General features: G+C 40.7%; 1 protein-coding gene across 5 annotated transcripts in view; it reads right to left on the reverse strand.

Annotated features, from left to right (window-relative positions):
- Positions 1-18,642, reverse strand: part of LOC132379566 (kinase non-catalytic C-lobe domain-containing protein 1) — a 154,117-nt gene that overhangs the window by 82,554 nt on the left and 52,921 nt on the right. For all 5 annotated transcript variants that reach the window (XM_059947624.1, XM_059947627.1, XM_059947626.1 and 2 more), the window contains 4 exons: positions 17,637-17,783; positions 13,539-13,656; positions 5,520-6,661; positions 1,764-1,878 (listed from right to left, as the gene is read on the reverse strand). In XM_059947624.1, the coding sequence (XP_059803607.1) occupies positions 1,764-1,878; positions 5,520-6,661; positions 13,539-13,656; positions 17,637-17,783 (1,522 nt within the window). The remainder of the gene's footprint in view (positions 1-1,763; positions 1,879-5,519; positions 6,662-13,538; positions 13,657-17,636; positions 17,784-18,642) is intronic.

The following is an 18,642-nucleotide window of genomic DNA, read 5'->3' on the forward strand; positions in this document are numbered from 1 at the left end:
AAGAGGAGTTCATATGTTACAGTGGAAAGGCAGGCGATGAAATGAGACTCTTTGTCGTGTAGTATCCTTATTCCGGTAGAAATAATTTACAAATAGCAACACTGTATTTCATTGAGAAATAATTACAAGAGAAAATCTGTAACTGTGTTAGCAGAAAGCAATTTGAGAACAAATTTATTCTTTCAAGAGAAAAAAAAGTGGCACTTTATAATTTTAAACAATCTCCCTTATTGTTTTGTTACTTTCAAAAGTTTAAAATCAAATAAAAACATTTAGATAAGTCAAAATATGACAAGAGAATTATAAAATGGGAAGTTCCCCAAACTCTTTCGTGACATGAAATAATGTGAATAATTATGGTATGATGTGTTCCTCAGAGAATACAAGAGTCTATGCTTACTTACATTTGGCAAAAGCTCAAAATAGTTATAAAAATGGCAATTTTATACAATGATGAATGAATGCCAAACCTTGAGTGTGCTACTTTCTTAAGGAAGCACATATCTTGGTTTGAGAATAAATCAGATGAAATATTTGTTCACATTTTAAGAAGATAATTGCTGTTTCTTGGCAAGTTATTGAAATTCTAGTAACTTTTCCAAGGCCTACAGCTACACTAATTTTCTCCCAAATATCTTGTCCTACCTAGATACAACCAAGATATCAGGTGGCAACTGGTATCTAAAACAATGGATATCTATTCAGAGATATGGCAGTGGATTTCAGCAGACTGTTCAAATTTAGATGATTCAAATATCTAATTTTCCACAGGAAACATTGGCCAATAATTGAAAGGCTTATCATATGAAGAGTGTTTGATGGCTTTGGGCCTCTACTCACTGCAATTCAGGAGAATAAAGGGTGACATCATTGAAAACTACTGAATGTTGAAAGACCTCAATAGAGTGGATGTGCAGAGGCTATTTCCCATGAGGGACAGTCTAAGACCCGAGGACACAGCCTCAGAATAGAGGGGTGTCCTTTTAGAATGGAGATGAGGAGGAATTTCTTTGGCTACAGAGTGGTGAATCAGTGGAATTCATTGCCACAAGTGGCTGTGGAGGCCAAGTCTTTACCTATATTTAAAGCTGAGGTTGACAGTTTCTTGATTAGTCAGGGCACGAAGGAATACGGGGAAAAGGCAGGAGATTGGGGCTGAGAGGGAAAATGGATCAGTCATGATGAAATGGCAGAGCAGACTTGATAGGCCGAATAGCCTAATTCTGCTCTTATATCTTATGGTCCTATGATAGGAATGAGATTGCCCTCTTCCCTGGTCGTAGCATCTTTGCTGACTGAGATTAATTTGCAATACACGGGCCAATTCTTTAGTGGTCTGGCTACTATAATTAACAGTACACAACAATCAACTGCATTAAGCTTTCATGCACATGTAGGTCACATTTGCATACTGTTTAGCAAATGCCTTTTAATTATATCAATTATTTTTGTTGCCGTCTAAGCAGAGGTCACCAATATAACAATCGCACATTGGCACTGATATTACAAATGTAACTATGGTAACAAATCAGATTAAAGAAGAATTTTAAAAAGTAAATTACATGAAGCAATATTTATTACCCAACAACAATTAAAATATCACAACAATCCTGCTGTTCCTGCTATATATTGCACACACAAATGTAAGGGCTCTCAATACCACAGTTAATGGTACTGCGAGGCCTACGAAAAAGAAACAAACATGCACAATTCAAACAAAGATCTCTGGAGGAACGTTATCAGATGCTATTGTGCAGTAATACCTGGATAATCGTTGCATTGCTTCAGACTGATCAAACACTCATGGCAGAGAGCCCACAGTTCATAATCCTTCAGAGATTTATTATCTTCAGCAAGAAGATCCTCAAGGGAAATGCACTATTTTAAGGAAAAGAACCAGAGTGAGCATCTGGACATACCTGCCCCACCGTATTAGTAAGCCACTATGCTATGAGCACTGATGTTAACTGCAAGTTTGGAAACAGAAATGAGAGAAGCAAAGCTTAGTCAACCTGGTTGTTTTTGGTACTCAGAAGAAATAATCATGGTGAGACAGTTTGAATGCAAATAATGAATGCACTCTTTGGAAGTGTGAGGCTAGTAAATTCCAATTTCATCAAGAGTTGTGGAATGGTAGGAGCAACAACCAATGTGCTGGAAGAATTCAACGGGTTGCACAGCACCTGTGGAAGGAAAGAAATTGTCCAAGGTTTGGGTCAAAACCATATATCAGGATTGAGAGTGGAGAAGTGAGACAATTAGCATAAAGAGTAGGGTAGTGCTGAGAAAGGATTCAGAGGCGACTGGCGGACTGAGGGGGGGCGTGGGATGGCTGTCAGGTAGTACCAGGTAGGAGAGATGAGCAGGGCAGGGCAGCGGGGAATGTACTGGAGCCAGGAAACTGTGGTAGGTGAATGAAGCAGATGAAAAAAGAGGAGAATATTAAAAAAAAGACAGATCAAGATGGGGGAGGGAGTGTGAAGGTGGGAAACAGCTACTGGAGGAAGATAAACAGCAACACAAATCGCTACCAGAGCTGGATTCAGAAAGGTAAACGAGGTAGGTATGGGAGCTGTTCAGAGAGAGATTGCGGGGTGAGGGGGAGGCGGACGAGTGGAGTGATGGAACGTGCAAACTGGATGGATGGAACTGGGGGAGGGGGAGGAAGATGGGAAAAGGGGAGCTGGGTGGGGGGCAAGGGTGAGAAATGGGACAAAATTGAAAGGACTGCAGATAAGAAATGGGGGTATAACAGAGGGAAGGGAAGAAGACGTAGGGGAGAAAAAGGAAACAGATGGGGGTATAATAAAATTGGAAAACTCGTGTTCATGCCATTTGGTTAGAGACTGCACAGGCGGAATATAAGGTGCCACTCATCCAGTTTTCACTGGGATTCATCCTGGCGATAGAGGTGGCCAGGGATGGCCAGATTAGAGTGAAAATGGAAAGGGGAGTTGAAATGATCTGTAACTGGGAGTTCAGGATAGCCGCTGTGGACTGAGTGTAGGTGTCCAGTGAAATGGTCACTGGGTCTAAGCTTCGTCTCACCACTGCAGATGAGGCCACATCGGGATCACCGAATGCAGTGGACAAGGTCGGAAGAGATGCATGTGAGCTTCACCTAGTCAAAGAAGTAGTTGGACTGCATAGTGCTCAAGAAATTTGAAAGGTAGCAATGTGGTGCAGCATTAATGCTGCTGCCCCATACTCCTGGACCCCAGGTTCTATCCTGACCACACACTCTCACTGCCAAGTTTGCATGTTCTCTTTGGTGCGGTTCTGACTTCCCTTCCGAGCTCAAGAATGTTCCGGTAAATTTTTTCTTAGCATAGTCAAGTAGCAAAAGATTCAAAAAGGACTTGAAAGACATGTGAGAGAAGCTACTATTAAGTTGGACGGCTATAGCGAAATAAGAAGAAAGAATGGAACTTAAGTGATTCTCTTTCAGGAGTTAGTATGAAACAAATTGATTGTATAGTCTAAGCATTTTATTTCAGTACATTTGCACTTCAAATTAAAGACTTTAAACACAAACAGAAAATAATGCTCCATTTTGTATCATCTCACAATAGAAATATCACCCTCAAAGAATACTAGGGACTGGTTTATCAATTGATTATATTTGAATACTTGTCCATTTCAATGAATGCGAAGCAATGCAATACATTATTCAGAAAAAAGAAGTTTCAAAAATCTATTTGCACTCCAAATTTTTAAGGGACAATTATTTCTAAATAGGATATTGCTGACCAATGATGATTAATGATTGTAAAAAGCTTCTTTGCTATGGATTAGTCTCACAAGTAGTAAGCTGCCTGACACTCATCATGCTGGTGCTGAAAATGTATTGCTTGCAATGATCTGGACTCTGAGATTTTAAAAACTGCGCAACAGCCATAGGATGGTGGTCACTTAGGGGAGCAGAGCTGTTGCAGTCATTAGCAGAAAATAGTTTGAACTGGATTACTTTGCAGCATCACATACAAAGCAGTAAAATCATTTGATTAAGTTAAGATTAAGGAATAGATATTATTTCCGACTTGAAGAATTTATATGTAAATGAATAAAGAAATAACGCAGTTTTGTCACACTGAAACATATTTAATGCTTCTTTGAAAACATTACCACAGCACAAGTTTCACTTTGATTTCCAAATGATAACCCACTGATTACAGTTTTTATGAGGGGATGAAATAGCAGGTTGAAATCTCAGTTCAAAAACTGTAGAGGGTAGAGTGAGAGTTTGTGTCTGAGATTGTTTATGTGGTTAACCTGCAGGTTGAGTTGTAAAAGCGAGCAGAGGCAAAAGTGGCCTCTCAAAAGAAAGATGAAATCATTAGAAAAATAGGCTGCTGGTGCACTTTACAATCAACTTCAGTGTGAAGGCCTGGAACTCAGTCATTCATTTTAACATGGAGGAGTTTATATGTAAAAAAAATCAAGGCAGAAATCATGCTATAAAGAGATAGATTATCATCAGAAATACATACTGTTGGACTGGAGTTAAATTGTTATTTTTCATTGTGTTTAACTTTCTTAAGCTTCCTGACATCTTTATATAATCACCTATGTGTGTGTAATTGTTCAGTGAACTTTTAGTAAAATGTTTCTTTGTAGTTCTGTCCCATTCCCCTGAACCTGATTATTTTGTAGGTCACTTCTTATCGATGGAATGTCTTTTTACTATTAGATGATCATAACTTCTTTGTTCTTTATTCTATGTTCACTTTTTGTTCCAATAGCACCGAAAAACAACCACAAAACCAAGCTTTACACCTCATTCCTGACTTCCAAAGAATCTCTGGATTATAATATCACCATATCCAACAATAAGGACAGAAAGACAAGAATATTTTAACAAGATCAATACATAAAATACTGCAAAGTAATATATTACTGAAGAAAAATGAAACTTAAGCTTTGCACGCTTTCAGAAATAACACGCATAAAATTGCTGGAAAACTGTCATTACCTTAGTAAAAATCTTACTTTCATGTTCAGTCCTGAGGTTATAATTTATATTGCTTGCAACTGGTTTGAAACATTACAATTTTAACACCATTTTACAAACAACTAAGACATTGTTTGTGCACACCCAGTCTTTTAAGAGCAAAGGTGATCAAAATTATGGTGATCAAAAAAGGTGATCAAACTTTTAAGACATGACCTTACATGAAATAATGACTTCGTACGCAATGGCCTCAGAGACAATAAAACTAAAAGCATGCTGAAAACATTCAACTGGTCTGCAATGAAGCAAGAAGTACTAATGTTTCCTTCTGAAGAAATCTGATAAAAGGCTTTTGACCCTGTAATGTGAATTTTGTTTCTCTTTCCATAGATGCTGCCCAACTTGTTGAGTCCCAGCAATGTCTTTTTTTTTTGGCTTAGATCTACACAATTGCATTTTTTTTCATGCCTTTATAGAATTTGATTTCAATGACTGGAAAACTACAATACTGTAAGCAAACAGACACAGAAAATTACACCTAGGAATAGTTAGAGCACTGACAAAATACCTGTCGATCTCCAGGAAATCTCTCCGTCGGTCTGATGGGAGGCAATGGCTCACAATCTTCATCTTCACAGTGTTTTGTGATATTTCTAAACTGCAGACCACGACTTTGAGATAAATCATTTACACCAGGGGAATGACTTTGTTTGGAATCATTTCTCTGATTACTACCAGCAGTTCTTCCTGCTGCTGAAATATGATTAATCGTGGAAAACAAATCATTTCCTTCAGCTTCTGGAGCACAGTTACTGTAGTGTCCCACTGTAGCACTTGGTTCTAATAAAATTCCACTTGAGGCAAAAGGGCTTATTTGGCTACTTATGCCTGGAGAAGGAACCGATACTGTTGAAACTTTAGCTTTCAGCTTTTTAATGGAAGACTTTTTCCCTAAAGTGGAAGAGTATCTTAGTACTTGTTCTGCATTCTCATCAAATGTGGAGTTATGACTGTTGGACAGATTCTTATTTATTGCCTCCACACTGGAGACCTTGTAGATGTGCTCATATGAATTGAGGGCATTGAGCCTTTCAAATGGAATACTATTCCTTGCAATAAATGAAATGTCATTATTCTGAGTCCTAAACTGCATTTTCTGAGGATAGTCCTTAATGCTCAATATGTCTAAAGAATACAAAGATTCTGCAGAAATATTAGAAAGCGAAACTGGAGAAGGAATGGATGAGAATGATCTACCGTGGCTCATCTTAGAACGAAGTTGCTGCTGGGTGTTGTCCACCAGCTCTGTTGGCAATTTTGGCAATATTCTCTTCCGAGCTGATGATCGTTTCGGAGGAAGAGATAAGACCTTGTCAGCCTTCTCTCCTTTGGTTTTCCTGTCGGCAGCTGTATAGGCATGATCCACAGTTGCTGCCTCCTCTTTTCTCACACAATTTTCTGCTGTATTTGTATCTTCCGAGCCTTGCTGTTGAGCTTCCTGAATCTCAGGAGTTGAGTCTGGATCTGCATCCTGAGCACACTTCTCAACCTGGCAGACAAGCTCAATGGTTCCACTGTTCAGCATGCTTAAGTCACAAGCCAGGTCTTCAGTACTGGATGACCCATCAGCTGGATTCCGTTCACTGGTCTGCAGTTCATGGCCCACGCCAGCCTGTCGCTTTTTCTCTTTGCAGTTTTCTTCATTTCCATCTAAAAATACAAAAATTTTGAAAGCACAGATCATAAAGTTATCAGGTTCTATATAACTTTTGTGGAAACTGCACAGATATGTAGTATTAGCAATGTATATTCCATTATAATTAAAAAAAACTCATTCATTTTCTGCAAAACTTGGAGCTGAGCTTTAATGGCAATTACATTCACTTTCTCATATTTCACTATGGCACAGAAGTCATGAATTTCTTCTAATACTAACATCAATATTAAGTAGCTACTCTGATAAATTTGTGGAGTAGCAACACTAGGTAGGTGGTACAGAAGCCTGAAGACACACACTCAGCGATTCCAGAACAGCTTCTTCCCCTCAGCCATCCAATTCCTAAATGGACATTGAACCCAGGAATGCCACCTCACTTTTTCAATCTATATTATTTCTGTTTTTGCATAATTTTTAATCTCCAATATACATATACTGTAACTGATTGATTCATTTTTTTTCTCTAGACCATGTATTGCATTGAACCGTTGTTGCTAGGTTAACAAGTTTCACGACACATGCCGGTGATAATAAACCTGATTCTGATTTTTGTAAACAATGGCTTCATAAAGTAAGACACAGTGAATTACTTGGGTTGAAATGCAAATACATAAAGTTTTGATCTATGATATGGGTTATAGAACTGCAGATCAAAGCAAAATAAGAAGAAAGTGCAAAGTTTCATTTTCTGGCCAAATATCAGGAAAAGAGAACACAGATGCTTGCTTACCAGGTTTTTGGATTTCTTTTACCCTAATTTGCTATTTTATTAAAGAGCACAGAAAAGATCTGCATTTATCAGTAACCCACTTCAGTTCACCAAACAGCTGCTGGGTCAGGTGAGAAGCGGAAAGCTGTCCTGCACCAAGGAACAGTTGAACCACCATCTTTGAAGCACCTTCAGTAACACAGACAGAGAAGTTGAACTGGGAGACTGTGATGCCCTCATTGCCCCCACAGAACCAACAGAGGCTTTCGACCTTCAAGAGCTTCTTTTGAAGGAGGTTTAGCAAATGGTCAAGAAAGCCAGAGCTGGCTCAGCGCCTGGTCCGAGTAGCACCATCTACAAACGCTGCCCCCAGCTTCTCCGGCGGCTGTGGAGAGCCCTCAAGGTCCTCAAGAGAGGCAAAGTGCCCAAACAATGGAAGTATGCAAACGGAGTGTGGATTCCAAAAGAAGAGACCTCCAAGAACATCAGGAGTTTAGAATAATATCCTTGCCGAGTGTTGAAGGGAAGATGGTGGAAAAGCGCCTAACAGAGTACTTCCTGAGGACACCTCGGTCCAGAAGGGTGGCGTTCCAAGGGTACCAGGCTGCTTGGAGCACACTGGAGTCATCACACAGCTCCTGAGGGAGGCCAGAGAGAATAAGGGTGACTTAGTGGTTTTGTGGTTGAATTTGGCAAATGTCTATGGATCAATCCCTCACAAGGTTGTTGAAGATGCTCTGAGCAGGCACCATGTTCCTGAAGGAATCAGAGGCCTCCTTATGGACTACTACAATGAGTTCCACCTGAGAGTCTCAACAGGGCCAATAACATCGGACTGGAGACTGGTATCATCACAGGCTGCACCATCTCAGTCATCCTTTTCACCCTGGCAATGAACATGCTGGTAAAATCTGCAGAGCCAGAGTGTCGAGACCCGAAGTCAAGATCTGGGATCCATCAACCACCAACAGGAGCCTTCATGGATGATCTGACTAATAATACTTAATACTTTATTGTCACCAAACAATTGATACTAGAGCGTACAATCATCACAGTGATATTTGGTTCTGCGCTTTGTGCTCCCTGAAGTACAAATCAAAGTAAATATAATAAAAATTTAAATTATAAATCATAATTAGAAAATAGACAAAGGTAAGTAAGGTAGTGCAAGTCAGATCTGGATACTTGGAAGGTACGGCCCAGATCCGTGTCAGGATCTGTTCAGCAGTCTTATCACAGATGGAAAGAAGCTGTTCCCAAATCTGGCTGTATGAATCTTCATGCTCCAAAACCTTCTCCCAGAGAGAAGAGGGACAAAAAGTGTGTTGACTGGATGGGTCTTGTCCTTGATTATCCTGGCAGCACTGCTCTGACAATTTGTGGTGTAAAGTGAGTCCAAGGATGGAAGATTGGTTTGTGTGATGTGCTGGGCTATGTTCATAATCTTTTGCAGCTTCTTCCAGTCTTGGACAGGACAACTTCCATACCGTGTTGTGATGCACCCTAGGAGAATGCTTTCTACGGTGCATCTATAAAAATTATTTAGGGTTTTTAGGGGACAGGCCAAATTTCTTCAGCTTTCTCAGGAAGTAAAGGCGCTGGTGGGCCTTCTTGCCAGTGGACTCTGCTTGGTTAGACCAAGTCAGGTCATTCCTGATATTCACTCCGAGGAACTTAAAGCTTTTGACCTGTTCCACCTGCACACCACCGATGTAGATGGGGTCATGTGGTCCACTACTCCTTCTGAAGACAACAAACAACTTCCTCATCTTGCTGATGTTGAGGGATAGGTTATTGTCTTCGCACCATGCCACCAGGTTCTTAATTTCCTCTCTGTACTTAGACTCATCATTACCCAAGATGTGGCCTACAATTGTGATGTCATCAGCGAACTTATATATTGAGTTCAATGGAAACTTGGCTACACAAACATGGGTGTACAGTGAGTACAGCAGGGGGCTGAGTACATAGTCTTGTGGGGCACCGGTGCTCAGAGTGATTGTAGAGGAGAACTTGTCCCCTATTTTTACAGCCTGGGTCCTGTCTGTGAGGAAGCTGAAGATCCAGCTGCAGATCAGAGCCAGGTTCCAGAGCTTAGGAATCAGTTTATTTGGAATGATGGTATTAAAGGCAGAGCTGTAGTCAATGAAAAGGAGCCTTACATGTGCGTCTTTATTCTCCAGGTGTTCTAAGGAGGAATGTAGTGCCAGAGAGATGGCATCTGCTGTTGACCTGTTGCTCCAGAGTCAGTGCCAGGTGCTAGGTGGATTCTTAAGGGGCTGGAAAGGTTGATGAGGTTGGCAAGGACGTCCTTTAAGCCTACAAAATCAAGATCTGTAGTGCTGAAGAAGGGGACAGTACAGGAAAAATTCTGTTTCTCTATTGAGGACTTTCCAATTCCAACCATCACAGAGAACCCTGTTAAAATTCTTGGGAAGATGTTTGAATCAACACTCAGAGATAAAGCAGTAATAAGAAACACCTGTGGGAAGTTTGAACAATGGTTGCAAGAGGTTGACAGAACTGGCCTTCCAGGGCAGTTTAAGGCATGGATTTACCAGCACGGTACACTGTACAACCAAGAATCCACTGGCCACTGCTTCTCTATGAGTTTCCAATTTCAACTGTTGCTGAATTAGAGAGGGTAGTCAGCTGGTTCCTGTGAAGATGGCTGGGTTTACCGAGGAACATCAGCAGCATCGCTCTGTACGGGAGTAACTACAAACTGAGGCTCCCCCTGAAATCCATCGAGGAGGAGTTCAAGGTTTTGCAAGCAAGAAAAATGCTGCAGTTCTGGGAATCTTCAAATCCAAAGGTTGCTGGAGCAAGAGTGGCAGTGGGAACTGGAAGAACGTGGAGAGCAGAAGCTGCAGTGGAAGAAGCTGAGGCTGGTGGGGGCAGTCGCCAAGGGAAGAGTTAGACGTGGAAGGCTTGAAGTCCCCCATTTTGACAAAGTACAAGGGAAAGAGCAATAAGAACTGGTCCAGAATGAAGTAAAGTCAGCTGTGGAGGAGGAGAGGACCAGCAGAACAGTGGCAATGAAACAGCAAAGTAGCCTGGACCAAATGAGAGCAGGTGATCATGCGAAAGATCACGTGGAACGATCTCTGGAAGGTGGATCCACACCGTATTGTTCCTTATTCAGGCTGTTTATGATGTCCTTCCTAACCCATCCAACCTGCACTGCTGGGGCCTTGCAGAATGACCAGCTTGCCCCCTCTGTGAGATGACCGGTTCAGTGGAGCATATTCTGAGCTGCTGCCCCAGAACTCTTGCCGATGGCCGTTACTGGTGGCGACATGACCAGGTCCTCTGGACAATTGCAGAGACAACCTGCAGCACCCTTAACATCTGCCGGAAAACAAGTCCGGTCAAGAATACCATCTGCTTTGTCAAAGAGGGGGAAAGACCAACAGAACACCAGAAAACAACAGGGTTGCTCTTCACTGCGCTGGACTGGAAGTTAAAAGCAGACCTGGGGAAAAAAGCTGCAGTTTCCTCCCCTCATCACAGAGACTACATTGCAGCCTGACATTGTTGTGGTCCGACTCATCGAAGCACGTTCTTAAGCTTGAGCTTACCGTGCCATGGGAAGAACGCGTGGAAGAGGCCTACAAGTGGAAAAGAGCCAAGTATGAAGACCTGAAGAACAACATTCAAAGAAGAAGCTGGAGAGCAAAGTGTTGGCCTGTGGAGGTCGGGTGTCATTGCTTTGCAGGCCGGTCGCTCTGCAATGTATACACTGCACTTGAAATCATGGGAGAGAGAAGGAGGAGAGCCATTTCTATCATCACAGATGCAGCAGAGAAAGCATCAAGATGGCTCTGGATGAAGATGGCAGATCCGTCGGTTGCTACTAGGGCACAGGCCGGGGTCTGATCAACCCTGGTTGGGTCGCCTGGGCGAGGGTGTATGATGTTGAAAGACCCAAAACACCTGACAACCCCCAGCAACATTACTAATGATGTGCCCTAGCTTAGCATCATGCAGATGTTTCTGTAAGAACTATCAAAATATACACCTGTAATAAATATTGGGTTGCAGGAATTTTACAGGCTCTGTCTTGCCACTGCAAAAGTGGTCTAACAGCACATCCAGCTGCTTGATTGTCTGGAAGCTGAATGACTAACTACCACTAATTCACTCATTCATTCAAGGAGGTCTACTGGTATCTTGCCATTTGTTGTGGATGTAAGGAATGGTAATCCATTCCAATTGTAAAGATGCATTTATTAAAGTTAATGGCAACATCTTCAGTATAGTTTCTTTCCTAACTGTCAATGTGACAGACTGTTATTCAAAACCTACTGTTCTAGCTCACTCACTAATCAGTATATTTTCTTTGCTTTCTTTGACTTGAACCAATGGAGATGTGTCACTCCACTGACTCCACCTCTTAGAATCAAGGTACATTGACGGATTCAAGCTGCAAACCATTCCCTGCAATCACGAAATACAATAAAACCAAAGCCATGAAAAATGAAAGGCTTCACTTTAACTTCTATCTTTGTTCTGTTTTTGCAGAACTAAAAATTTTGAAGGCCAACTCCTTGCACTTATTTATTGACAAAGGCCTTCTGAAAATTTGTGTAAATGACATCCACAGACTCTCCTTTGTCTACTCTGCCTCTTATTCCTTCAAAGAATTCCAACAGATTTGTCTGGCAAGATTTGTCCTTCAGGAAACCATGCTGGGTTTGGCCCACTTTATCAAGTGCCACCAAGTACCCTGAAACCACATCCTTAATAATAGACTCTAACATCTTGCCAACCACTGAATTCAGGCTAAATGGCCTGTAATTCCCTGTCTTTTGTCTTCCTCTCTTCTTAAAGACTGGAGTGACATTTGTGATTTTTCAGTACCACAGGACCATTCCAGAATCTAGTAATTTTTGAAAGATCATTACTAATGCCTCCACAACCTCTTCAGCTACCTCTTTCAGAACGCTGGGGTGTGCACCATTTTACCTTCAAACTTTTTTGCTACCAAAGGATCTTTTCTTTAGTAATAACATCTGCACTCACTTCTGCCCCCCCCCCCCCACACTCACAAATTGAAGGCTGACACAAAATACTTATTTAAATTCATCTTCCTATTCTTTGTTTCCCCATTACTACCTCTGCAGCGTCATTTTCCAATAGGAGTGGTTTAGCTACGTCTTCTTATTGGTAGAGATTGTGATAGACACAGAGCATTGTGCAGTCCCGGTCACTAGTGGTGCATTTGGCTGGACACTGGCACCTGAAGACTTGTCCACACATCTTGACCACTTGAGAAAGCTCACCGAAGTTGCCTCATCACAAGGGATTTATCCACCTGTGTTGTCTCCCACAAGTGTCTCCAGATAATTTAACTGAGGGTATCCAAGTGCTCTGTGACATTGTTCCTCTCTTCCACCCCATACTCCTAGGATGGCAGTGTAGACTTGAAAGTCTTAGAATGTGCTGCCTTTGCACAAAAATATCGCAGATCCAAATAGTCTGTAAAAAAGTTGCCTTCACCTCTTATCCACCTCCCTTTAAGAGGTATAGTCTGTGTTGCAGCAAATAAAGCTAGCCTCATCACTCATTTTGGCTCCAGGCAAAGAAATGTAGATGAAGAACAGTGAAATTAGTGCTTGCTGCAGAAGGTAATAATCACCTTATCTCTCAGGTAAGTGGTGCGTAGCCAAGTGGTTAAGACGTTGGAATAGTGATCTGAAGGTCGAGAGCTTGTGCCCCAGCTGAGGCAGCGTGTTGTGTCCTTGAGCAAGGTACTTAACCACACATTGCTATTGGTCCAGTCCACCCAGCTGAAATGGGTACCGGCAAAAATGCTGGGGGTTAACCTCATGATAGACTGGTGGGGGGGGGGGGGGAAGTCTCATACTCCCAGTCACTTCACACCACGGAACCCGCCACGGCATAAGCACCGGCCTGGTGGGCCTATAAGACTCATATAAGACTTTAACCTTAACTTAATTCTCAGATAAGGGGCCACAAGTTAATCACACACCAAATTCAGAAGCTCCTGAATTTACTCTTTTTTAATTCAAAATAATTTCAATTACCATTTTTATTTTCCAATCTCATTGAAATATGAACATGGAACACACTGCCTATTAGATTATTTTAAAGCAAGCCAATTAAGTGAGCCATTCAAATACTTATACATTGCCTACCTTGAAAAGCACCAACAGATTCAATTGAAAGTACTCTCCGGCCTATAGCAGAGAGATTACGGCAAATAATATCTGATGATAAACATTTCAGTTTTTCCTCACATTTGCTGAGGATACTCTGTGAACACAAATGGACAACAATGTTAATAAGTTCTTAATAAAGAATATTTTGAAAATATTTTGCTGGCAGTGATTCAAAAATGTAATGGGTTAGCAACTACCTTATAACCAGCAGTGCCTGATTTTGGCAGTCAGTAAAAAAAAAACAAAGTGAGAATTATCTGTCCTTTGTAACAGTCCAATATAAAACTAACTTAGACAATCTGGGCTGTGAAATCTGAAAAAAGCCCTATAAAAGCTGATCATACCAAGGGATCAAATGGGCTAGATCCCACAATTAATTCTGCCTATTCTGAACAGAAATGCAGTCAAATTCTGTAATTCAGTGGTGTCAAACACTGATATGATCCAAAATCTACAGAGAATAATGAATATGTTGGATAGATGAGCTAAGGGCATCACAGACAGGCACATGAATGTACGTTATCAGAAATATTAAAGAAGCATGACTTAAAGCAGGACAACAGAACTGGAAGCCTCCTAGCTACAGGGTTTTCAGAGGAAAACAGCGGGTACTAATAAAATGAAGGCACGTAGTAATATTAGTTACAAGAACAATCACAGCTGTGAAAATAGACGATTTGTTACAAAGATCATTAAGTAGGACCAAAGGCATTGAACTAAAGAACAAAAACACTCACAATTGTACTATATAAATCTTGGAAGGAACAAAATTTTCAAGGTAAAGTTCTGACAAATGCAGAGATACATGAGCTGTAGTAGTAGTAAAAGGGGATTTCAGTCACCCTAACATTAACCAGGATACAGATGGGAGAAAGGAGATTTAAAAAAAAACTCTCAGGGCTGGGAAAGACCTGAAACTCACTGCATGAGAGGATAAAAAAGGTAGTATCTCTCAACAAAGTTTCTGTATCTGTACTTGAATAGCCACGTAGGGGCTGGTGATAGAAAGTGGGATTTGTATAGCATTTTTTTTAAACTGGCATATACATACTGAGACAAATATCATATTATATATTTTCCTACATTCTTACAATATAAAATGAGGCCATTCAAGCCACTGACTTTAGAGATGGCTCTTAGCAATGTCATCAGTCACATTCTCCACCCTATTTCTCTATAACCTATTCTCCCTCACATGTCTATCAATTCTACTCTGATTCTCCTGTCACCCACCTGCATTACAGATAACTTGCCAGAGCCAAATGACCAAGGCCAGCTACGGAGACAGGGAGAACGTGCAAACTACACACACACACACACACACACACACACACACACACACACACACACACACACACACACACACACACACACACACACACACACACACACACACACACACACACACAGAGCTTTGACACCTGGGGCCATGAAGCAACAGCAGTATCTCCTCCATCATTTCTGTAGAGTTTTCACTCTTCTATAGTTACAGGACTGGCAAAAAATAGCCAGCGTTTATCAATGAATTGATAGTGATCTTTGAAAATTCCCTAGATTTTGAAATGATCCTGGTGGATAAGAAAGACATAAATTAGAGGGATATGGGCCAAATGCAGGAAACAGGGACAAGTCCATGAATACACCTTGGCTGGCATTTCGAGATATTTTAATCTATTTATTTTGTTACGACTGTGCCCAACTCTGAGGGGCTGAAGGGTCCCAAAGTAGCCCCCTCCTTTTCGAGAATCGCAAGATCGCTATTAAGTCAGGTCAGGAGACCCAAGAAATGAGAGAGAGACGTTTGGAATGTCCTGGCCCCTCAGCGACAGGAAACAGCCATTGTCTCTTGGAGACGGAATTGTGTATTGAATACTGTGCTATTTATTTGAAGCCCTCAGGGAATGACCAAAAGTGGGCTGGTTGAGGGGAGGCATCCCTCCACCCTGATTGACATCTGAGACCCTGTGAGTCAGGATAAAAGAGGGTCTGGGGAACAGCCCCTTGAGACGCACCCAGAGAAACGCTAGAAATCCCGTGACAGCGTTTAATAGCGACAGCCGGTGGGGCTCACGTGCGTCCTTTTCCTTGGCCTAGGAATTGGCGGGCGTCCACAGAACGGCTTAGCTAAAAGGACCGACTACAAAAACGGAACTCTCGAAGGATCGCCATCATAAAAGGAAAAGCTGGCAAGTTTAAAACATCTGTCTCTCTTGACTTCAACCAAAGGCTGCAGCCTAAATGAGCTAATGACTTTTATATTTCCATCTGACAATACATTATCCCCTAGAAAACGATAGAGCTTATTTCTTATTGATTATTATCATACCCGCACTGTTAGAGTTAGTATTGATGACGCATATTATCTGTATGTTTGTATTGATATTATTTTTGTGTATTTTTACCAATAAATACTGTTAAAAATAGTACCATCATACTTCAACGGACCTCTCTATCTTTGCTGGTAAGTGACCCAGTTACGTGGTACGTAACAATTTATTTGGAGATACAGCGTGGAATAGGACCTTTCAGCCCTTTGAGCCATCATTGATTTACCCTAGCCTAATCAGGGGGAAATTACAATGACCAATTAACCTATTAACTGGTATGTCTTAGGACTGTAGGAGAAAACCGGAGCACCTGGAAGAAACCCACGTGTTCCATGGCGAGGACATACAAACCTCTTACAGAGGACGCCGCAATTGAACTCTGAAATCTGATGCACTGAGCTGTAATAATATTGTGCTAACTGCAATGTTACCATGGTGCCCGAAGGGTTTTGGATCAACAGATCTGTCCCTGAGCTGTATTACTCTACGACAATGTAAAAATCTGCATTCAAAAAAGTAATGTGATAAAAAGCAGGAAACTACAGGCTGATTAGCCTAACATCTGTTTTTTATGAAATACTTGTATCTATTACTAAGGAATTAGTGGTAACATATTTAGAAAATCATATTACAATTACATAGAGACAGAAGTTATTACAATTCTTAGCTAGCAGGGTGGATGAAGGAGGTTCAATAGACAATATGTTTGGACTATCTAAGTTTGGATTTCCAATGAGATGCCATCTGAAAGCATTACTACAAAGTAGCTCATGACATTGCAGCTGACATATTAAGATGGATGTAAGTCCTGAAGAAGGGTCTTGGTCTGTCTATTCATTTTAATAGAAGCTGCCTGGACAGATGAGTTCCTCCAGCTTTTTGTGTGTGTTACCTTGGATTTCCAGCATCTGCAGACTTTCTTGCCTTTATATCAGAATGGATAGTATGATGACCAACTATGAGTAAACAAAACTTGGGATCAGTGAGTTATTTTTTGCTTGCAAGTTGTTACTACTGGGGTTCTACAGGGATCAGTGCAGGGGGCATCACATAATTAAACCGTATGATAATAACCTTGATGAGCGAACTAGCCTAACTAAACTTGCTGGCAATGCAAGGATGGGTGGGAAAGCAAGTTGTGAGGAAAAAATGAGCATGTGGAAGGACAAAGGCAGATTAAGTAAGTAAGCAAATATTGTGTTGAGGATTTCTGCCCTTTTCCTTCTTTCAGGCAATGAATTCTAGGTCGCTAAATGTGTGGAAATATGAAATTATTCACTTTGGTGAAAAGGATAGAAAAGCTGAATATTATTCAAATTGGTAGAGTTCATGAACACTTCTGTATCAAGAGATCCAGATGTTTTCCACACGATTGGGGTAAAAAGAGCTAAGGCAAAGATCAGATTTGGTACAATCCTACTGAAGTCAACTTTTGATCTCATTTCTTACAATATTATTGCCATCTACCTCACCAGTGAAGGCATAGTAAGAATTTCTAGCCCACTAGGTTAAGGATAATGTTTATATCCCAGCAAACAAATGTTGTGAACGCAATACCTATAAATTTCTCAGCAGGTAAGCTTTGCAAACTATTAGGCATGATAATGAATTCACAACTATTTCATGCACTCAGCTAACCAAAACTAATACACACTTTGCTTGTTGAAGAAATCCTCAAATAAATAAATCCTATTAGTTAACCTTTATGCTTTTAAAAAGATGAACTAACATGAATTATATCTTGTACCTCAATATCTGGCCTGTCTTCAGGTTTCTCCTGCTGCATTTGCTCAAGAAGGCTTTTTAATTCTTGGCTGAGATTTGGTTTTAATTCTGGCTCAATCACATACTCAGCAGCAGCAGCAAGTGTAGCTCCCAATGAATAGGCATGAGCCTAAAATATTAAGAAAAAAAACATACATGGAATAGAGTTATAATATTAGTTGAATATTTTGGTACCACAATATATATATATAATTTCCTGTGACTTTAATGTAACACTCATAACATTTCAGGTTGTACCAACAACAGAACTTAATGTTTCAGGTTAATATTACATTTATTGCTGGACAAAAAGCTTTATTCATGTACAGTACAGAAACAAAACAACACAAAATTAAATAGCATTAGTTATTACACAAGCAGAAAAAAACTGTTCTTAAAATAAATGAGTAGAATTAACTTAATTATAAAATTATCCATGTAGCCAATATAAAAATAATAATATATCAATTACTGTACCTGGCAAGAATATTTAAGTAAAGTGTCACTTTTTAAATCATCAATATTGTTGATTGGAACCTTGCTGCTTAGTGGAACAAAAACTTCACAATGATGCACAAAAAAATTATTCATAGACTACTTCTGAGAGTGAGTTGGGAAGGGAAGATAAACTAAGGTTTGAAGTCACTCACCATCAGCATGCCTTTCTATGAATATAAATGACACAACCTATTTTGTCTCGTTAAGAGAAACAAGCAAAGATACCCGGAATTATGCACACATATCTCAACTGCAGTTCTGCCAGCAGGTGACAGGCATGTGATACTTGGGGTAGGGACAGGGTCAAGAGGCACAAAGTCTACTGCTGCTGGAAATCAGAAATAATAGAAGTACGCTAGAAATGTTAGGTAGCCAGGCAGCATCTGAGAAGTAGATGTCAGGTCAAAGAGCATGTTAGCCAAAGAAAGCTAATGGGGGAGAGGGGAAAGAGGGAGAGAGGGAGAGATGGTCATGGGAATTATGCTGTAAAG

The sequence above is a fragment of the Hypanus sabinus genome, chromosome 22 (genome assembly GCF_030144855.1).
Source record: "Hypanus sabinus isolate sHypSab1 chromosome 22, sHypSab1.hap1, whole genome shotgun sequence".
NCBI classification, from domain to species: domain Eukaryota; kingdom Metazoa; phylum Chordata; class Chondrichthyes; order Myliobatiformes; family Dasyatidae; genus Hypanus; species Hypanus sabinus.